General features: G+C 34.4%; 2 protein-coding genes across 3 annotated transcripts; both read right to left on the bottom strand.

Annotated features, from left to right (window-relative positions):
• Positions 1 to 5,616: 5,616 nt before the first annotated feature.
• On the bottom strand, positions 5,617 to 6,207 carry LOC129949143 (uncharacterized protein K02A2.6-like). The gene has a single exon (XM_056060418.1). It carries the CDS (start codon positions 6,205 to 6,207, stop codon positions 5,617 to 5,619), a length of 591 nt encoding a protein of 196 aa, XP_055916393.1.
• Positions 6,208 to 9,054: 2,847 nt separating this feature from the next.
• On the bottom strand, positions 9,055 to 13,038 carry LOC129940732 (uncharacterized). 2 transcript variants are annotated; one of them, XM_056049170.1, is made up of 9 exons: positions 12,770 to 13,038; positions 12,592 to 12,682; positions 12,362 to 12,513; positions 12,113 to 12,295; positions 11,840 to 12,049; positions 10,057 to 10,233; positions 9,700 to 9,995; positions 9,497 to 9,642; positions 9,055 to 9,431 (listed from the first exon to the last, which is right to left on the bottom strand). In XM_056049170.1, exons 1-9 carry the CDS (start codon positions 12,902 to 12,904, stop codon positions 9,148 to 9,150), a joined length of 1,674 nt encoding a protein of 557 aa, XP_055905145.1. In that variant the 5' UTR covers positions 12,905 to 13,038; the 3' UTR covers positions 9,055 to 9,147. The 2 variants fall into 2 exon arrangements, with proteins under 2 accessions (XP_055905145.1, XP_055905146.1); XM_056049171.1 differs by having other exon boundaries at positions 9,235 to 9,431; positions 9,501 to 9,642.
• Positions 13,039 to 23,762: the final 10,724 nt, after the last annotated feature.

The following is a 23,762-nucleotide window of genomic DNA, read 5'->3' on the forward strand; positions in this document are numbered from 1 at the left end:
GTCTGAAAACAAATCAAGCAAGGTGGGACTAGAATAAGCACACGCTATATCATTAGCAAAGCCAACTACTTTACCTTTTAAATTAAGGGAAAATATACTGTTAATATAGATAAGAAATAAGATTGGACCTAAGATAGAACCTTGCGCAACTCCTATGTTAATATTTTTACCTCACTGAAGCTGCCACCTATTTTGACATTCTGTTTTCTATGTTTAAGGTAAGAACAAAACCAATTTAGCATTAAGCCTCGGAATCAGCTAATCATTGAAAAACGAAATACTCTCTAAAAAGTTCACAACTTTTAAAATTTTTGTTGAAAAAACCGGTAAAATAGAAATTGTTCTATAATTAGAAATACTTTTTGTATCCCCTTTTTTTATGAATTGGAGTAATTTTAGCTAGTTTTAAACTATCCGGGAAAAGCCTTGATAAATACTCTTGTTAAATAAGTGGAGTAAGGTATCAACTGTGTTAAGACTTATATTTAAAAAATAATTATTTGAAAAACCGTTAGATGTAGTTGAAAAGGAACTCTTTAGATTTTAAATAGCTCTGTAAATTTTAAAAGAGGAAATAGGTGAGAAATAAAAACTTCGAGACCAAAAAATTTCTTTGAAACAAGCTCCAGAACATTTAAAGGTGGAGTTAACAATACCTGCATTAACAATGGTATCTGTAGCTGTAATCATTAAAGATTTTTGCTATTTCACCTTGATCAAATATGTTTTGAGAATCATAATTCAAAAAAGAAGAAATATCAGAAAATTTGTTTTTACCGAACAGTTCATTTACGATACACCATTGCTTTCCATGGTCAGCTTTTGATTTGTGAAATTTATTTATATAAAAATTTTCTTTACAAATCGATATTTCATGTCTAATTTCCTCGCATAATTTATCATATTTATTGCGGTATGAGATGTTATTCGGATGCTTCTTATGCTTTATTTTTTTCATTTATTTTATTTAATAAATAAGTAGACATCCATTGCTTAGTTTGTTTATATTTACTCTTTTTCACTAGTACTGAAAAATTATCAAAAGTGAGACAAGGATCAGGAATACTAACTACACTTGACCAATTTTTAATAAGATGAATAGAATTCAGCTTCACGAAATTAGTTTTAATATTCGACCAATTCATTTTTTCATATTTTATTTACACTCAAAGCTCTTTGGTTCCACTTGAATCAAACAATAACTTGAAAACAGATCCTATGGGTAAAATTAAGAAATTGTCATTCTGAACCTTTTGTTGCTCAATCTGGTGTTCGCCAGGGAAGCCATCTTGTCCCTTTTCTGTTCACCCTGTCTATTAACGATATATCGTTATGTCTACGCTCAAGTGAACTTCTCATTTTTGCTGACGACATGAAATTGTTTTTTAATAATAAAGTCGACCCAAGATCGTATTCTTTTACAAGCCGGCATTGATAGAATCACATTTTGGTGTGGGAAAAATAACCTTGGCTTTAACCCTTTAAAATTCCAAACGATAACTTTTACTAAAAAACGAATCGAAAGTGAATTTGATTATTGTATATCACAGCAAAAATTCTGTCGCGTCTTCACATTTAAAGATTTAGGTGTTTATTTCTGTTCCAAGTTAGAATCTACACAACACATTAATTTTATTGCCAATAAGGTTTTATAAAACGCTGGGCAAAGGACTTCAATGACCCCTATGTTACTTTTTCTTTGTACAATCGTCATGTTCGTCCTCATCTTGAATAATGCATCGCAAGTATGGACTCCCTATTACGAAATTCATAAAAAATCAATTCAACATTATTTCATGCCTTGGGATGATCCTTATGTGATCTGTCCCCCTATTTACTCCCTATTACGAAATTTTTAGAATCTGGGTCCGAATGAAAGCCTTTAGTACGAATCACTCTTAATTTTTGCCTTTGCTCCATTAAGGGTTTAGATTACATCTTCAACTTCAAATTGGTTCTTCTCAAAAATGTCCCCACGAATTTATTGGATAATTGGACAAAATCCTAAAAAGTGTCTGACATTTTCTCCCTCATGGGTGTTGCACAGTTGGCACTCAATAAGCTGGTCTGGTCTGTGAGGTATGTAGTTCAGAGAAAGTATCTCACCTCTGGCTCGTAGAATTGAAGAAATCATATCCATTGAGTTCTTGTCGTCGAAATTGTTTGATTCTCCAAGATTAAACTTCAACTTACTATAGAAGTCTCTATACTGCGATGCTTTGGCATTTTTTATGAAATTTTGCCGATATTTCTCATCCAATTTCGCAACGTGGGAGTAAAGACTTCTTTTAAAACCCGTTAGACTATCCAAATCAAATTCGATCGATTCACCCGTCAAATTTGCAAGATCGATCCAAGTTTGTACAAAACTAAACCGATTTATGATGATAAATTTTAATACTCTATTGACCAGCCTTGATGAATCCAATCGGAGTATTTTGACGAAATCGAAATGAATCTTGAGCGTGTCGATGTACAACGGGGGCAAACCCGTTTCGATATGAAGCAAATAACTAAGCGTTGTTGATGGGAGAGCAAACACTCGGTTCCTCATATTCTTTGAAGCCCCATCACTTGAGAAGAGTAAAGCATAATAGATTTGCTTGAAACAGATATATTTTGCTGAGTGGTGGATTGATTTATTTGCAATGCAGTTTTTCCATGAAACGCAGAGGGCAGCATTCGCCCCCCGACGTTTTAACTTGATATATTTTTTCATACAAAGGTTACTTGTTAAGGTCACACCGAGGTATTAAACTTCCTTAACAACTTGAACTCCCTGATCCTGCGGTATTCCATTAACATAAATAGCGTATCTTCCGTGTCATTTTCTGAAGAACGCATCATAAGAATACAAGATATTTTAACCCTAAATTACCAATTCGTAGCTTCCAACAAAATTGGCTTATTATATAACTTTATGAATTTGTCAAATTGCCATATTCCGCCACCCCAATTTGTAATTTACATAGAATATTTATAGCTCCACATGTTGGTCTTATTAAAGATTTATTTGGAAGCTAATTAAAACTGAACAAACTAATCTTTTAATACTTGTTAATCGACACCACCACAAACAATGGTATATGTATTACCCAATAATACATTACAAGCCATAGTCAGCTAATACCACAAAGAGCTGCTCAAGCTGACATGATGTTAGCCAATTATCTACATAAACCATAGAATTTTCCGTAAAATTTGCATATATGCAATTCAAACATGAACAGTTCTGGTCATTACATTTAGCCACAAATCAAAGCTCGGCTATCTCAATGTGCTCGAAAAATCATCTAGGAATGCTATCAAAAACTCCAAAACTTTGCTAAAGTAACATCCATTTTTTGCCACTCAAAAAACGCAAATGAAATAAGAACAACTTTCAAAAACTGGCAAAAGAGAAATAAGACCAATTTTCAGCAGTTGCCAGTCGGTCATATTGCACTTTGACGATGTCAAATAAGCCAAATTATTTTGAGCAAAAAGACAAACTTATTTACATATTAATTTCTCAATGAATTTCAGTGGCTTAAATATATGACCAAAACTGTACACACATAACTTATGTTACCTGTAGTTCGCAATTCGTTAACTTATTTTACATTTGAAAATCTAAAGCTATTTGTGTTTTCATTTTCATCCCTCAACTCAGCTCAGCTCAAACTGTTCATCTAGCCAGGAGAGTGTGATGGCAATACGGCTGGACCATATCAATTTCCTATTCCTATAAATGCAGGGATTCCAGATTCCTTAATTGTGTTTGTTGTGTAAATTAAATATGACTATGTTTATTCTGTGTCCAAAACTCCGTGTCTCCTACTCCTCATTATTGTACTTTGAAGTTGTCAAGGAAGATGGCGTAGGTCCCTACTTCCTACTTCTATACCTCTGTGTATGTATATACAACCCAACTAAAAAGCAAACAAATTGACACCAAGCTTTCAAAAGCCTCCTTCGAACAACCGAACAGCACCATGGCATTGACGGCAGTCGGCAGACGACGACGACGATGACGATAGACCAACACCAAACCAAAACGATGTAAATTCATTACAAACCAAGCACACATAACGCTGGTCGTCCGGCCGACTGGTCAGAGTGAGGAGGAAATCCTACAGCTTCGTTCTCCGTGGATTATGTAGTCTATGATGCTGCCTAGTTCAGTGATAACCATAGTGCGTTATGTTGTTACCCAATGATAAATTCCAAAAGCGACAATAACCACCATTATTCATGGCAGCAGCTCTCTTTGGCTTGAGAGGTTTCGCCGCACATCGCTTATGGTCACGTTATTGCAAACTATTCGTCCTGCTGGTTTTTATGTTGTCCTCATCCTTGGCCAGTATGGCAGCATTCAGATATCAGTAGTTTGAGGCTTCAACTTCACAGCAGTGTTCATAGTTCATACATATACGGGATGGATATAGCTTTTTGACACATTTCATTATGCTTCCACTCCTTTTGAAGAGGGCATTTTGGACTTATATAATGCGGACTCTGTCTGGGTTGTGGATTTTGATATAAATTTATTTCCAGACATTTCTGCGTCTAGCCATTGCAATTCAGTAAAAAAAAGAGTGCGGTTCTACACACTACAACGAGTTAATTAACGCTGCGCTGGCTTTTTGGAGACGGGTTGATGGAAAAACGTAGCCTTTTCCGAATGTTGCTTTCTCCAAACCTTCTTAGAAAAAAAAAATCTTGATGAAGAATGAAGATCTCACATGGTGTTTTTTAATTAGATATTCTTCAAGTCATATAAATAGTAAGAACTAAGAAAAGAAGAATCTTTAAAGCGTATAATAAATTAGCCCTTTGGTACGTGATATCAATACCAAAAAGCGCAACTGGCCTTAATGCGAGTGGTGAGTGAGTAAACCATCCAATACCCAAAGTGCAAGACTATTTCACAAACAACTTAAGGTATGACTTAGCTTATTTCTCTACTTATATTTTTCTTTTTGACTAGAAAAAGCTTTAAGTTTTAGTGTTGTCCTATTGGTGTGGCTTCTTATATTGAAAAGTTTTTATAATAGAAGTCTTGAGAAATTATACTCACTTCCCTATACTTACTTTTCCAAAATTAACTAAATATTTGTTGTCTTTCGTATTTACCCTTCATGACTCTGATTTACAAGACTTAGAGGCATGAAAATAATACTCTTTCAAAATGGGTTTCATGGACTTATTTCAAAATCACTATGAAATCAGGTAAAAAAAAACACTTATACAAAGCTTCTTGTGCCAATTAATGTGTGTTGTGTTTTATGGTTTCCTAAATAAAAGGCAGAAATATTTTTAGTTAAATTAACAAAATTATATTATAATATTATATTAACACAATAACAAGATGTTCACATCACAAGAGAAGAGAGATCACCAAAGAGAGTTAGAACAATTAGATTTATTGATAATATTCATTAAATTAAGTAATTGGCAAGACTGCATTTGACAATGCAGTGTGGTTGTAACACCTCCCCCTTTTAGTTGCTGTTTATGGTGGGCTATATCTGTCAGGGGTTCTACGAACTCTGGTGAAGCTTCGAAGCGGCGGTGCGGCGTCTGACGATGGTCAACGGTTTGTGAATAAACTTCCAAGAAAATGTGCAAAGGATTCTATTGCGGTGAAACCTTTGGCGGTTTTTTTAGTTCTGATAGCTTAGATCTTGGACACAATTGGTTGATATGAGCTCTAACAAGTATTGATTTACTGGGAATAAGAATATTGTAATTTACCTTACCCATCTGTTCAAGAACTGTTCCTGGTTCCCAATTACATTTTTTAAGACGATATGTTTTTACGAAAACTAGATCTCCGGGTTTAAGACTTCGAAATTTAGCTCCATGATGACGATTGAACTGCATTACTTGTTTATCTTTTTTCGTCGATGAAAAATGTCTTGGGTAGTCACGTAAAAGGTCCAGCGTTGTTTTCAATTTCCTACCATACATCAGCTTAGCTGGTGGTAGTCCATTTGGAGTGTTTCGATTTTGAGCTGTTCTATACATGCTGAGGAATTGTTGTAATCCATGTTGCGGAGTTTGCTCATCCTTTACTTTCTTCAGGGCATTTTTTAAAGTATCAACGAATCTCTCAACCTGCTCGTTTGACTGAGGATGAAATGGTGCAGTTCGGATGTGTTTTACGCCACCAGATTTGCAAAATTGTTGGAACTCCTTACTGCAGAACCGCGTTCCATTATCCATTAACCATTGCGCCGATTGAGTTCAAACTTGAAAGTTAAGGTTTTAAGCAGATTCGCGATTCTTTTTTGTCAAAAAACGAAATTCGAATGTTCTCAAAAGCAAACCGATAGTTTTTTTTAAAGTTTTCTCTAAAATTTTATTTTTTTAACTTGGCTTCTTTTAATAAGAAAAAAATAATTTTGTATTGCTCAGGAAAGGTACCGAAATAGAACCGTTATTTTGTTTCTTAATTTTCTCAGCAACTTATCAACCGATTTCAATATTTGTAAATCTACTCCATGATTTGAATCTTGCTTAAAAAACTTAAAAAATAAAAGAAACAAGGCCTGGATTAAATATAATAAAAAAAGCTGATAATGACTTGGTAATACACAATGAGCTAAGAAATATGTTTATTGACTATTCAGATATTCTTTATAATGACTTTTTCTTAAATACTGAAATTGACATAAAAAAAACAACCCAACAAACTTTTGAAGCTATATTAATAGCAAGAGAAATACCGACGGTTATCCAAACTGTATGTCTTTGAACAACGAACTTAGCCATGACTGTGAAAAAATTTCAAATATGTTTGCAAATTTTTTCAAAGATGCTTTCGAAGCAGCGAACTCCTGTCAAACGCCTGAGTCATTGGCCCAGTCACAAAATTTCCCATATTTGAATTCAATTAGTCTTTGGATCTCTGAAGATGAAATCGTTCGCAAGGCTTCAGAACTTGACGTTTGTTATAGCCCTGGTCCAGATGGTGTACCTTCTTATATTTTGAAAAAATGCGCATTCTATTTATCCTATCCTCTTTATATTCTTTTTAATGAATCGCTCAAATCATCAATTTTTCCTGAAATTTGGTAGAGTTCGTACATAACACCGATACATAAAGTTATTTGAGTCCATTATTTGTGACAGTCAACATGATTCTGTTCAAAATAAGTCAACAGTTACTAACCTCTTTCAATTCAGTTCTTTTTGTTTAGATTCGTTTGAAAAACGGAAACAAGTTTACTGTATCTTCACAGACTTCAGAAACGTTAACTTCCAAACTTAAATCCCAAGGCTTTAACGATAAATTTGTTAGTTGGGTTTCGTCGTACTTATGTAATATATCATACTTATGTAATATATCATACAGCGTAGTTCTTATGAATGAGTAGTCATCATATTTTTATACCCACTCTGGCGTACCACAAGGTACTACTCTTTATTTTGTACGTTAAGGACCTTCTATTATAAAACACTCTTCTCTTTTAATTTACGCTGACGACATTCAAATTTTCAAACGTGTTGACTCACTTGACGACTGTTTACTCCTACAAGATGATCTAAATAGTTTTCGAGATTGGCGTTTTATAAATAAGCTTTTACTAAACATAGACAAATGTAAATCAATGTGTTTTACATGCAAACAAAATGTTTTGACTTTCAATTATCAATTAGACTCTTTTTATTTGACTAAATTCTGTACTTTCTCTGAATCAGGTATTATTCTTGACTCAAAATTACAATTTTACAAAACACTATACTATACTATACTGACTATATTATTAAAAAAGCAAATAAGACACTCGGATTTATAGAACGGTTCTCACATGATTTTCGCGACCCATATATTCTTAACCTTATTTATATATCATTTGTAAGACCAATATTGGAATATGCCTGCATAATATGGGCTCCTTTTTATTCAGTCCATATAAATAGAATAAAAGGAGTACAAAGAAGATTCAGGCTCGAACTTCCACCCTAAATAAATCTTCCATCGCTTTCTAAACACAGAGAGTACATTCAGCTGTGCTTTATTATAAAATTAATCAATGGATCAGTCATATCACCATCAATTTTTGAATAATTAAACTTTATTTATAGGCGTTCAAGTATTAGAAGACAAGTTCCTATATCAAGCAAATCGAACTATGATAAAAACAGTCCCCTCAGCCAATTGATTTCAGTTTACAACAAGTATTACTTTTTGGTATATTCTGTAAGCGATGATTTTAAAAGTAAAACATTTAAATTAAATTTTTTCAACACTTCAGTTTAGCTTTTTTTTGTTTTTGGAAATTCCTTAAAGCATTGTAAATCTATTAATCTAAGAATAAATGTAATATTAGTATTAGGTTCTAACGTTAGTTTGTTTAACGAATTCAATAAATAAATAAATAAATAAATAAATAGATTTAAATAAGCTCTTATACTGCCTTAACAATATTTAATTATCAAAAGTTTGTTTCGTTTTTGTGCGCCTTTAGCTTTAGTTGCCTATGGTTTTGGACGAAATTTGGACACGAAGTGGGGAAAGTATGGTTTGACTTGGAACATTTTTTTAATTTTTGATTTTTGGAAGGGGGGTTTTAAATATTTTTTACAAAATTTAAAGACATCGAGATTTTTTTGAAAGATCGATCATCAGCGTAAATAATAGGTTATAAGCCAAGTTTTAGTTGCTGTACATGTGCTTAATCACGTTTTATTAAAATGTAGGCTTAAAAAAAAACAAAACATAATTGGGAGATGTATATTAGTATATTGCATTTTTGAAAAAAAATTCGGAGGCAATTTTGGAACAATGGTTAAAACACTTTTTAGAATCTAAAAAAATGGAATTTTCAAATTTTGATCATAGAGGTCCAAACATTTGGAACAATGCTCCAAAAAACTAGAACTAGAAAAGGGGGGCTAACTTCACGCACTCTCATCCCTTACCAAAATTGTATGCAGAGATGTAGATTTGTTCTGTTAGGCGGTTCGATGCCGCTGATGATAATTCGTATATATGGCAGTATTTTCAATCAACGTTTTTATTATTTTTTCTTTCTTTTAATTTTTATTTTTAAAAATTGATTGCTATTTGTTTAATTTTTTTTACGTATGTACTATGCACGCAATTTTAGTGGCTCTAGATTTTTGGAGCTATACAACTATGTTTTAACAGAATCTCAATTAGAAGATGCTGCTATTCTTATAGCCAGAAGAAGACATTGAGTGTCTGCTTTTTGTTTTCCGGAATTCTTCCTGAAGTTTCTTTTCCATTGTATATTCGTCATTGATATAATCTAACAAGTCTATGTATCGAATAACTTCATCGTTTTTCAAACGTTGCGCAATACCTTTTGCTTCGTTCAAAGTATCGTGAATTTTTTCAATTTTGTGCAATACAGCATGAGACTTACAAATCAGTAACAATCCAAGTAAATTCCAAACGAGACTATTGCATTTGGTAGCTTCTAAAAGAAATAAAAAGAGAATTTATTTAATATTTTATCTTTGATTCATAAACAGGTGAAATTACCTACAATACTTTTTCGAGCTATAATACAACATTCATCAAATCGAGAATTAATCAATTGACTTTTAGCAATTTCATGAAGCAAATAGCATATTTCTATGCAGTATTCAGAGTAAGCTATACGCTTTTCCATTCGAGCCAAGAATTTTCTTTTAAGGTTATTTAAGATTCAATATTATGTTAAAAAAATTTAATAAAGTATTTACTTATGTCCAATCATAGGCTGATCGGCCGAATCTTCATTCCGATGAGTTGGCTTATAACCAAAAACAAATACAATTGGTTCCTTGTCCCTATCCTTTGGAAGTTTCAAGAGCCAAGTCAAACGTTCTTCAGGCTTAATATCAGTAAGATTTTGTGGAGTGCTCAAATAATTATCAATATAAGTTAACGCTAAGATATTATAGACTTCATTGATAAACTCAAATTTCCAAGGCATAACTCGACGAGCTTTCAACACAACATAGTCTCCCATTACTTCTTCGATGTAGCGAGTTAATTTCTAAAACAAGATGTTAATTTTAAATAATATATTCGAATCTTTCTTTTTTTTTTATTTGAACCTCAATTTTCTTCAATTTTCGTAGGTTTTTTATATTTCTCAAGATAGCCAACATATTACGATGAACTTGATATTGAACTCGAAATAGGTGTTCTTCTTTTGATTTTTTGTGTAGAACTTTGTTTGTAAATTTTCGTACATTCTTTGTATATAATGGTGCTCTGGCATTTAGCATTTTCTATAATACAAAAGATTTGAATTACATTTTCAATTTTGTTTCCATAATTTGTGAGTAAACTAGACGAAAATAAAATTGAGTAAAATGCTAGAATATAGTTGGGATGTTAGTTGTTTTGAAATTGATGGCTGTATTTCGACAAAATGTTGTTAGAAAGCGATACGAACTATCAGTAACCTTATAAGCAGAACGAAAAAGTCGTCCTATTGACTATTTTGCTAGTCAAAATGACTATTTGGTAGTCAATTATCAGCCGATAACCATGACAGTCAATAGTTGTCAATTTCCGGATCCGAAATTTTTGTACGCCCATGATTCGAATTTCGATTGAAAGTAAATTGAGACCACTTTTCAATTTCACGTGAAATGAAATTACATGTTCTTCAATTCGATCGATTTCGACAACTTCGAAATTGCTTCGATCTGTCAGAACTAAAGGATCACCCATTTTTATTTTTTATGTTTTGAAGATGGATGCAATATTATTGGCAATTTTAAGCGTAAATAATAGGAAGCAGAATTCAAGGGAAGAAATAAGAAGACGAATTTTGCGAGACAAATCAAATATATTGGATTTACAAGCCACAAAATTTATGTAGAATTGTTCTGATAAATAAAGTAAATTCTCGATTTCCTCTTTTAAGCTTTCATTGTAATTTAAGATCAAGCAGAGATGGTTTTTTATATGTTTTAAGGGAAATAGAACCTTTTATAATACCTTAATCGATTCCTTCTATTCAAAAAGAAAGCCATCAAAGATCAATTCACAGAAACAAAAAATGTGATTTGAATGTGTTAAAAAAAAATGGAACAAGACGAAATAAAGAACATCCATTTGCATATTCAAAAATCTAGTTCACAATAACAATTGTGGAACACCCAAAATCTACTTTCGCAAAGTGTATTCAAAATGAGTGAAAGGCAGAACATGGGTACTAATGTGCATTTTTAGAAAAGAAGTTTCGACCGAAAGAAATTAAGAACCCACCGCATCTGCTGTATGCAAGTTTAGGCAAAGGGTTCGTGCAAGATACCAGATTGTGGATGCTGTAGCCGAGACTCAATTCACAAATATGAACTCGCCAACAATCACAACAGCTCAAATTTTAAACCATTGTTCTTAGAAGATTTCAAATTATTCGCCAACAAATGTTTAACTAACTCAACAAGGAAGACCAGATTTAATTGTACTACGATTTTGGGATCTTTCCGGTCAAAATTATCAATTCGTAATTTCGAAACCTACCTCCAAGCTGCGATGTGACCAATTTGCATATTTTTTTGTGGGAAACTGCTATACTAACAACCCCTAAACAGTTAAAGATCAATATCGTCCAAGCAATGAAATTGTAAACAAAACAAATCATAAACCAAGTAACAGATGTCAAAAAGACCAACGCTGAACAAAGTATTGCAAGATTGAAAACCACATGTCTAAAACAACATCCGTTATAAATATACCTGAACCTATCATTGAGATCTTGAGAGTTGGAGTTACAGAATGCGTTATTGCGAAGCGCTTGAAAGAAATGTTTAAATTCTAAAAATCAGACCGATTACATAAATATTAATATCAAAGCCAAAACTATTATAAGATAACACTCACCAAAAATCGCATAGCCACTTCGTATTTGTTGTGAGTTATTTCTTCCAATTGGGGACTACTCCATTTGGACTGCGGAAGAATCAGGGTTGGATGGCTTTTAAGAGTCTTCATAAATAGAAGATCCACCCAACTTCTTCTCATGTAAATTTGATTGAAAACATTAAATGCAAGTTTTTGTCTTGCTATTTCTCTTGGAGAAATTAGTTCTTCCTAAATCAAACGAATATAATTCATGTGTGCAAAGTGCTTATTGATAAAAAGGAAATATTTAACTTCTTTTTCAAGAATACTCAAAACATCACAATGTCCTTGTTTTTTTAATACTTTCCACAGAGGCCGTTTGTCAATATTCCTCTCTCGAATTATTTTTTCTAAAGCTTTGTGGAAATATTTCTCGTTTTGTAAAATGTGTGGCCCCAAAGTATCGCCAAGAGTGTCATTAAAGTTATCATCGAGCTACAAAATTGAGGTTCTATGAATTGTACATTCAAGAAAATGATATGTCTTCTAAGGTTACATTACCACGTCATTTCTATTGCGAAATGCGCGTAATTTATGTCCTGTAAATTTAAGTGAACAATTAAAAATTTCACATTTAGCTTTTTCAAATTCGTTAAGTTCGTATAAGCCATCACAGATTTCCAAATTTAAAGCTTGACTCATGGGGTCACTTTCTGTAAACCAAATTAAAAATTATTTGTAAATCTGCACATCCATAATTACATATAGGCAAAGATTAAACAAAAACGTACCAACAGCAGCCCTTGCATCACGTAAGGATCCTTCGGTTTGAGCAATATTCCGCTTGCAACGACTTCTATTATATAGAGCCTTTGGATCATTCTTAGATATAAAATATTAACAAAAAGAAAAATAACAATTATTTATATATATGTATGTAATTTTGACAACAATATTAAAATTGTTTACTTTTATATTCAATGAGATGTCATAGTAGTTAGCTGCAATGTCTAGCTTTTGCTTATGGGTGTAAAAAATTCCCCACTCCCGATAGATAATTTGAAGCTGTTCTTCTGTGAGGGCAATTTTCTTCCATCGCTCCATATTTAAATTTAAACAAAATATCTGCTATTAAATTATATTTTCCTTGACGATTTTGAAAAAAAAAATTGATTGAAAAGTCTATTTTAAAAAATATAATGTTGATTAAATATGTGCTCCGCTTCAAATAAATACTCAAAAATGTTTGAAAATACTTTATATATTTTTTCCAAATATTGATAGATTTTGTGCCAAGTTGATGTTGATGCTAACTACACCCTTAAGGTTTTAAGAAAAGAATTATCAACAATCAAACATTAGTTTTTCTTTCAACGCACTTGCAAAGCTCTCAAATAGAAAAAAATTAATATTTTTTGGTGTCAGATGAATAGGTACTAAAATTAAAATAGTTATTGGATTAGAATTAAACCAGTTTAAAATATTGTATGGTTAAAATTCTGATCTGCATGATCGAAATGCTGTATCTCAAAATTCTGTATTTCAAAATTCTGTATATCAAAATACTCTATTGCAAAAATAAGTAAATAAGGATAAGAAATAAAAATAGTTTTGACAATTTTAAAAAGCGCGCAGTTTTTTACATTATCAAAACGTCATCAGGCAACAGTACAAGATGACTTTGAACTCTTTTGTAGTCGCACTAAGTATTTCGTCTTTCACTTTTTCCAAATATCTTGGTTAATTTTTTGCATAAGTTGCCACCTGTCTAAATAAGACTCCTAAACTTTTGTTAAGTCCTTTTCTGGTGTTGTGTTAAGTGCTGATTCAATTAAAAAATGTCCTGGTGTCAGGATTGAGAGATCTTCAGTATCTTCGTTTACAGGACAGAGTGGGCGAGTATTCAAGCAAGCCTCTACCTGTGCCAGTATGGTTGCGTATTCCTCAAATGTAAGAGTGTAATGTCCGATTACTCGCTTTAAATGGTATTTCATGGACTTTACACTTGCTTCCCAAAGACCGCCAAAATGCGGAGCTGCAGGATTGTTGAAATGTTGTAACTTTATTACATCGACCCTTCTACTGCATGCGTGTTGCATTAAATCTGTTACATTTCAAACATTTATGGATACATTTTTTAGTGGTCGATTTTAAACGCAATACCCAGTACTCTGATCGAAGCGTAGCCATCAGCAATTGTTGGCCGCCATGGAGAGTTTTCAGATGGACATCGTGGACGATGAGTGACGTAAGGAAGTTGCTTGACGGGAGTATTACCGGATGCTTTTGTTATTAAGGGAGATTAGCATTTTCTAATCGGCCTCCAACTTGCACTGTTTAGAGACAATTTCTCTTTTATAAAGTTTCGAAATCTCTTCAGTAAGGATTATTTCCTTCTGAACAAAAGCAATGAAAACGTAGTCGAGCTGAGGATATTTCATTAACTGATAATGGTCCACGCACTCGAGTTAATAGTTTTTTTTACCTCAAATTAAAGATTTGTTAAGAATTGACGCCAATACGCTGCAGCTCGATTAAGGGATGAAAAGCGATTAAAAAGAAGTTGATTTGATTGGAATGTAGTGAAGTGAACGCAGAGCTGAAAAATGTTAATAATGGGGTACCTTTGGTTTTTAAACCACCTGATCCTTTCATTTTATGTTCCTTTGGTTTCATTTCAACCGAAGGGTGAACAGTTTTATCAAACGATTGAAGGAAGTCAGGTCCATACCACCATTGACGGTTTTGAGTGAGATCACTTGGAGAGACTCCTCGCGATGCGATGTCAGCGGGACTGTCCTTAGATGGAACGTAATTCCAACACTCAGCATCCGTAAGTTCTTGGATTTCTGCCACTCTGTTGGCCACAAAAGTGGTTCTATATGGTCTGCATCTTCAACGCCTCCTCCACTGAGTCTGCCCTATGGATAAGATCATCGACATAAAAGTTCTTCCTGGCTATCTTCGATTCAAGTGGGAAGTCATCACGTTCATCAGATGGAAGTTGTTGAAGCGTTCGGATAGCTAAATAAGGGGCAGCAGCAGTGCTGAATGTAACCGTGTTAAGACGGTACGTTTTAACTTCTTCTCCATCTACATCTAGCCATAGAACATGTTGATACATTGAATCACATAAAGGGACCCAAATTTGTCGATACATTTTATTTATATCAGCAGTGAATGCAATCCTGAACCCCCTAAAACGTTCGATATGATCGAAGATATCATCTTGCAATCTGACCCGTCGGAAGTTTTACAGGACGCGTCAAATACAATCCGTAGTTTTGTAGTTGTGCTGACTTCCTTAAGCACTGCATGGTGAGGAAGGTAATAATGAGCAAGTGGTACTTCAGTCATATGCCCAAGCTCCTTATATTCATTGAAAACCCTTTGGTATTCAGCTTTAAATGAAGTGTTGGTTTGGAATTTTGTTTCCAATTGTAAGAATCTTACAAGAGCTGGCAACACAAGTAAAGGATATGTCCCTCTTTGAAAGGAAGTTGGACTACAAATTTTCCATTTAATTGGCCTTTGTGTCCTGCGAAAATGGTTTTCACATTTTTCATCGTCTGGCGATAGCAACTTTCGAACTTGAACTTCTTCAAGTTCCCAAAACTTTTTCAACAAGGAATCTAAGACTTGGGGCTCAGTTTTTATATGAAACGCCTAGACTTTTGATTGGCTATTAGGAAATGCCCCAGAAAGCACCCACCCTAGTTCAGTCCTTTGAGCAATAGGGGTACCTGGCTCTCCCTTTACCAAACCTTCAAGAATAATAGATGGGTAAACATCGCTACCTAATAACACATCAATTTTGCTGGGTTTGTTGTAGTCTGGATCAGCAAGCTCTAGCATCTTTAAATAGTTCCAATTATCGTTAGTTATCTTTTGTGTGGCAAGAATAGCTGTTAATTTGCCCTAAGGCATGTAGCTGAAGATTAAAATCTTGATTTACTTTGAATAACATCTTAAACGACACCCTCCAGTTTGAGGTACTTGCATTGTTTTCTCCAACACCAATTACATCTACACAACTTTTTACCCTTTTTAAATTGAGAAGTTGAGCGGTAGACTCAGTAATGAATGAGGATACTGATCCTTGATCTAATAACGCTCGCAGCAGCAACGGTTGGCCAGCAGATATCAAACCCTTTATACCAGCCGTAGCCAGAAGAACGGGCCCAAGCTTGTTTTCGGCTAGAGACGCATTGTTTGCTGAAGCAAGTGGGATAGAATCCCGAGAGTTTTCTGACGATCTCGATCCCGTGGGAGTTGAATTCACAGTTTCACTGGTCGGTTGTAAAATCGGAGTGCTTTCTAAGCCTTGCAGTGCCGTTGTTACATCGTTCAGGTGCAAAAATGAATGATGCTTTTAGTGGCAAGTCGAACACGTAAATGTGCTCGTGCAGTTTTGAGCAAAATGTGAAAGGCAGTTAACGCAAAGGTTATTTGTTTTAACGAATTCATGCCTTTTATTACGTTAAAGGCTTTAAACTTAAAGTACATAGTACACACTTGGTTAAAATTTTAGAGTTGTGTGCTCGAACTGTACTCTATACGAAGGTTTTTTAGCTTTCTGCTGAATTATGTCTGAAGAGGATGGTACAATGACATCCAGTGTCATTGATCTCATTAAAATAAAATCCTCTAAGACGCTGTATTGCGGCTAGTCAACATGCGTCGAAATATGTGAAGTTTTTGAACCGTATGAAAGATGGGAACGTCTTCCCATGATCCCACAGCTACTCAAAGGTTTTTTAAAGATTGTCTGGCTTCGTTTGTCTAACAAATCTTTGAGATCTTCAAATGATTCTTGAGCTATTTTGGACTGATCGAAAAGAAGTCTGAGTTGATTATCTTTCAATAACCAGACATTCTGAAATCTTTTGACCAACAAAGCCCATGCGGATTCAAAGTTTGTATCGGTATTTCGAAGTATTCGCTCCGCTTCACCAGATAAATTACCTTTCAAATACTGCAAATTATGAGCATCAGATATTGAAGTTTTTTTATTTACCATTGCTTCAAAGAAGCTTTTAAATTCTAGACACATTTTAAGCGAACCATCAAAAGTAGGAATTTTGATAGGTGGTAGTTTAAGTTCTACCGACGGTGATGGTACATTTGACCCGTTGACTGAACTATTGTGTAAATTATGGTTATCAATTTTTGAGAGCACCTTTTTAAACTGACAAGAATAATTGAAATAAATTTCTTTTAATTTAAGAAAAACTAGAGCAAACTAGTTGATCTTTGTTTCTTCAGTAGGAGTTTCAACGATCTTTTGATGAAGGTCTCTAGCCTCCTCAAAAGATACCTATAAATTAATTAAACGCGCTTCATCCATGTGAATCGATGTTTTTGATTTAAAATCCAATTTTTCAAACGCCTTGTAATCAGCGTCTAAATCTCGAAGAATGGTTGAAACCGAATCGATTACACATTTTCTCATTTTGAATATAAAGACTTAATAAATATACCCAGAAGCACAACACAAGTTTTAATTAAGATCGAATATGATCAATGAATTAAATGAAATAGAAATTATTTTATTAAAAAGCCACACACCTGTGGAAAAGCGTTGCTCCCTCGTTGCACCAGCGTCAAGATCTTCACAGGATAGATCAGGATAAACAAAAAATCACCGCACGAATTTCGAATGTCTTTTATTTTACACGACGCGACGCACAAACGCGATTGTCCTTTAGGTTTTTATTTTCAACCTACACGCACACGAAATTGTTTATATTGTCTTTTCAGCGCATTATTTTTTAGTTCTTAAGATCCTATTTAGGAATACTTTACACATCCGGCGCGAAGGACCAATGTATGCCGCAAGGACAATTAGCTTTACGTTAGACAAAGTGGATTGTATTTTGCGCAGTTGATGCGGTGTCAAATCTTTAAGTTGCCGGCGGTAGGTAAATCACTAAAGTCGTATCAGAAAAAACACAGAAGCAGAAGTAACAATGTTACTTTCCTTTCAAGTTACAAAGGTGCAGAAGCATGGATGAAGGATCTCTTGGTATCTTCGAGAGGAAGGTTCTGCGTGCGATTTATGATCCGGTTTCTGTCGACAGGAAAAGTATCATCGGGCGGAGCAGATTTAATTAGGAGCTATACGAGCTGTACAGCCACTGCCACTGGTCAAAAAACTGCGTGCACAACGCTTAAGATGGCTAGGGCATGTCGAGCCAATGAACATCGAAGCTCCAGCCCGTAAGGAATTTAACGCTAAGCCTGAGGGAACAAGAAGCAGAGGCAGGCTTCATTTCCGGTGGAGTGATCAAGTTGAGGCCGATGCACGTCAACTTGGTATTCGAAACTGGAGGCAGCAAGCTAGGGATCAAGTAAACTGGCGAAAGTTATTACTTGAGGCCCAGGAGCACAATGCGCTGTAGTGCCAACTAAACTAAAGTACGCCATAATCTCAAATGTTTAAAAAGATATTTGAGTCGAAAATCAATTTTTAATACTACGTAGCCACTATAGCTTTGTGAATGACCCCAATGGTATAATTGGGCGTGTTTTGTGCCGTGATGCCCGTCTTTTCAGCACCACATATCGTTCAAATTATGATGACCCTCAACTGACGTCCATAAAAGACTAGTTATTCGACCACATCGGAAAACCAATGAATTCAGATCATCAGCAACAAACTTACAGCAGAGATATTTGAGACTAACCACCTAAACACTATAGGTGTAGCTTAACAAACCGCTTGTGGCAGAAGCTGTCATTAGAAACCCGCATTTTTAAGCAAAGGACGTCCACAATAGTGAAGCGCGACAAGAATTGAATTTTAAAGCTGCATTTGTTAAATAAATTCAAAATTTCCAACTTCTGTTTGGGTTCTCTGGAATACAGTAGTTTGTACATAAGTTTTTACAATTTATAGAAATATTTCTGTTTTAGGCTGTATCCAAACAGACGTATAAACTTGATTGGTTTGATGTTTTACTTTTTAAGTTTTTAGTTTTGCATGAATGCACCTATTATTTTACTTTCGTATAAACGCATGATAGATTTAATAAAATTTTGTCACTCGTATAGATCCGACAAACATTAAAAAACATCATCCGGTCAAATGCCAATCGGTTTTGTCCGGTAAGTTATATGAATATGAATAAAACCACTCTACCTGTTTGTCTTTTGTCTATCTGGCATAAGTTCTGAAATATATTTAACAATCCTGGAGCGAGTTACATATGTTCAAAAATTCAAATATCAAAAATCTGCACAACATCAAGTCAAAAGTTTTCAACTTGATACCTCAACTATCCTTATAAACCATACAAAGCTCAATTCAAAAGTTCAGACAAGTTGCGCTTCAGCTCCGGCTTTAAGTTCACTTTGTACCTGTCTATTTTTTCAACTTTGATAGTACCACAAGCTTCAGCTTTAGCTTCACCATTGTGTTCATCCAGTAGGCGTGATTCATTATAATGGACAGGTCTTACATCAGTAACTTTACAATTATTAGCGATTATAATCATGGCTTTTGTGTAGGGAGTTTGAATGATGGTAACGCTTTGTTCGATTTTAAGCGATCCATTAGGAGTTTTTATTGCTTAGTTCAAAGCAGAGCAAGAACTGTCAAACAAAAAATGATGTTTATTTTTTAACTCTGAGCGTTCAGACCTTCAAATTTGTGTTTCTTTTCTCGTTGTGATCGTGCTCTGAGCTTGTTCAGAACAAAAATTCTGATCATACCGAGTTGAATGCTGAACACAACCATTTGACAGGTGAAATTTTAGAAAAAAAATCAAATAATTAAATTGGCGCAAGAAAATAGTGGGGCTAGTGCAGAAGATAAGTTTATATATATGTATAAGAAATAACAAATAAAATATATTTTTCAATTCTTATTTTTATTCCACTAGGCCTGAAATGGACGAGAAAAAACACCAATTTTCATAAATGACAAAGATTCAACTCATATAATGACACTTCAAATGTGAGTTGAGTTTGACAGGTGTCATAGACTAGCGTTACTAACTTGAAACTTCTACATAGTAGTTTGTTTTTTCAAGAATCTTCCTGATGAAAATAAAAATAATGATAAATTTGAGTAGTAAGCTAAAACTAAAGTTGGGATTTGAACAAAAATCAAGTCTAAAATGTAATTTTCATAGCTTCATCACATTATAATCAACTGCAAAACTATAAGTTATCTCATGCCTTATGAGTTTTAAACTGCATTTAGACGATACACATTTTTAAGAGCTATGCTGTGGCTTAAATGCCTTTTAGATGCACAATAATTCAAAAAAATTATGAGGTAAAATTTGGCTTCAGTATACAACTGTTTGATTTGTGGAACAGAAATTAAGCATGATTTTTTCTATCAGTGTGCTTTTAAATTGGAAAGTTTAAAAAGAAGACAATTTATATCCTGCAGACAATTCCAAAAGTAAACTTTTAAAAAAATAATCAAAAACAAACTTTCAATAAACATACAACCGTGCATTCATCACGCAATGTCTAAAGGACAAACATAGCCGCATTCATGCTTTGAACCACAAAATCAAGTTTCGGCAGAACGGTCTTAGGTACCTTGATTTTATTTTATTTCTTATCTATACAAAAATCGAAATTCAAATCAAAGTCTATTTTCTAAAAACTACGAATAACAATGCATTGGTGCGAATTGAAATTCCAAACCAACTCAACGTTCATCCTTTACCAAAATTGTATGTAGAGTGTAGATGCAGACTTGCTCTGTTAGGTAGTTAGATGTCGCTGATGAGAATTCGTATATATGGCAGTATTTTCAACCAACGTTTTTATTATTTTCTCTTGTTTGATTTTTTATTTTTAAAATTGGTTGTTATTTGTTTAGTTTTTTTAGGCATGTACAATTCAGGCAATTTTAGTGGCACTAGGTCCTGACATAGATTGTTTGAGCTGTTTTTTTGTGTTTGTCCCTATTGACCTCAGAATTGCAATCGCTTTAAATGCATTTTGGTCAGACTAACATATCCAAGGAAAAGAAGACATAGATATTGGTTGAGGGAGGAGAAAACAAAATCAATTAATTTGAGGCGATACAAAAATTGTTTTTTTTTTATTGTTTAGATTTTCCGTTTTCGACTTTCGAGTAAGCGATAGTGTTTCAATATTTCGAGGAATAAGTTACGATGGATTAAAGAAATCAAATTTGATTTAAAATTGAAAACTGGAAAACTGCGTTTTTATTGTTACAGAAATACAATTCACCAAACGCACCTGAAAAAACACTTTTCCATTACCATTCAAGATCAACTAATCAGTTGCAAAGCACCAACAAGCCTGGGATACGAACGGATTGATTGTTTACAACCCACGCAAAACGATTTAAGTAAAATGAACTTTGGATATGCACGTGGAATGTTAGGTCAATAAGACTACGTGCAACCAAAGATAAAGCGGAGGCTCTAGATTGATATAAAGCAGATATCACCGCCATTTAGGAAAAACGATGGGATGGGCCGGTCAAAATAGGGTGAAGAACTGCTTCACCCAAACTTGTATGGAATGATCCGTCCGAGGATTTATACAAGGAAAGCCATTGCTGCATTACAAGACCGAGAAGAGTGGACTGCTAAAAATCAGTGGCAGCAACCCACAACGCAACGACACACAGAAAGTGTAGAAGGTAAAAAGAAATTGTGTAATGAAGTGTGAGAAAAAGCAAGAAAAAAGAACTTCTATTGGTTAAAAAAACTGAAGAAAAATGCGTCACAGAGTATTAAGCGGCCCATAGACACCACACTTGTGCGCACACTTGTGTCGGTGTGCGAAAATGTGTGCTGTGTGTGGGCTGGTGTCGACTTCGATTTTCGGTGTGAGACACGGATCAAGTAAAATCAAAAGATTTAGATTTTTTTGTGTCGGTGTCTCAATCGGTGTGATGTGTATGGGGTGGGGATGCACGCACACATTTCCTATTTAGTTGCATGTGAATCGTTGTTGAGTGTGGTGCGTCGCAAGTTGTTTTAATAAAATGGCAATTCGGGATTGTGAATTCTGGCGATCTTTTATAGATTTGTGTAGAGAACTTCTAGAAATATGGCAAATAAAATCCAGCGAATATAAAAATCTCGATAAAAAAAAACCTTGGGAAATGTGAAAGTTTATTTCTTTTTAAAAAACAATCTTCGACCAAATTCTTTTGTTCTTCTTATTTTCATTTAAACATAAATCGATTAAAATTAGCGCGCAAGCTTTAACGTCACTCATTCTTATCTTTCCTCTTTGAAATCTCTTTCACAACTAAACTAATGTGTGTATGATTTGGTGTGTAGTGTGTGGTTGAATTCCACACCATTTTCTAGTGCACCGGTGTGCGTACAAGTGTGGTGTCTATGGGCCGCTTTAAAAAAATGTATTTTCGGAAAAATAAAGCTTACAAGAAGTTTTGTAAAAACATCAAAAAAGAGTACTACAAATCGATAGGCGCAAAACTGAAAGAAGTGAAGACGTCGAAGGATTAGTGGAGTTTAGCAAAAGAGCTGAAAACAACTGCATTTGTGAAAGAAAAGGCTTTGACTAGTGCAGACTTTAAAGAATATTTCTTGGTGCTACTCAACCTACGCATGCCTCCAGTGCATATTGAAAGCATGTCTCAAAATCTTGATGTTCCTCTTCTCGCAACCCCATCACGGTAAAAAAAACTGAAGAAAAATGCGTCACAGAGTATTAAGCGGCCCATAGACACCACACTTGTGCGCACACTTGTGTCGGTGTGCGAAAATGTGTGCGTGGGCTGGTGTCGACTTCGATTTTCGGTGTGAGACACGGATCAAGTAAAATCAAAAGATTTAGATTTTTTTGTGTCGGTGTCTCAATCGGTGTGATGTGTATGGGGTGGGGATGCACGCACACATTTCCTATTTAGTTGCATGTGAATCGTTGTTGAGTGTGGTGCGTCGCAAGTTGTTTTAATAAAATGGCAATTCGGGATTGTGAATTCTGGCGATCTTTTATAGATTTGTGTAGAGAACTTCTAGAAATATGGCAAATAAAATCCAGCGAATATAAAAATCTCGATAAAAAAAAACCTTGGGAAATGTGAAAGTTTATTTCTTTTTAAAAAACAATCTTCGACCAAATTCTTTTGTTCTTCTTATTTTCATTTAAACATAAATCGATTAAAATTAGCGCGCAAGCTTTAACGTCACTCATTCTTATCTTTCCTCTTTGAAATCTCTTTCACAACTAAACTAATGTGTGTATGATTTGGTGTGTAGTGTGTGGTTGAATTCCACACCATTTTCTAGTGCACCGGTGTGCGTACAAGTGTGGTGTCTATGGGCCGCTTTAAAAAAATGTATTTTCGGAAAAATAAAGCTTACAAGAAGTTTTGTAAAAACATCAAAAAAGAGTACTACAAATCGATAGGCGCAAAACTGAAAGAAGTGAAGACGTCGAAGGATTAGTGGAGTTCAGCAAAAGAGCTGAAAACAACTGCATTTGTGAAAGAAAAGGCTTTGACTAGTGCAGACTTTAAAGAATATTTCTTGGTGCTACTCAACCCACGCATGCCTCCAGTGCATATTGAAAGCATGTCTCAAAATCTTGATGTTCCTCTTCTCGCAACCCCATCACGGTCAACGTATGAAATTAATTTCTTCAAAATACAAAAAGGAATAGAGGCCAGGTCAAGACCGAGTGCCATATGAGTTCCTTACCAAAGCCGCACAATCAGCAATTAAACTATTCAATCGGTTACTTGAATGTGGAACAGTGGAACCAGATTTCAAAAAAAATATTATTTTCCCAATTTACAAAAAAGGTGATCAGAATTCAGAACATCGTCCAAAACTAACCTCTTCAATATCATAAAACATCAAATGAATGACAACAAGAAAGTTTACTGTTTCTTCATTGACTTTAAAGCGGCGTTTGACTATATCGACCGAAGAGCACTTTCATACAAACTGCAAATCTTAGAGATCTGTATGATAGAACAACAGCTGCG

Source organism: Eupeodes corollae, chromosome 1 (genome assembly GCF_945859685.1).
Source record: "Eupeodes corollae chromosome 1, idEupCoro1.1, whole genome shotgun sequence".
Taxonomy (NCBI): domain Eukaryota; kingdom Metazoa; phylum Arthropoda; class Insecta; order Diptera; family Syrphidae; genus Eupeodes; species Eupeodes corollae.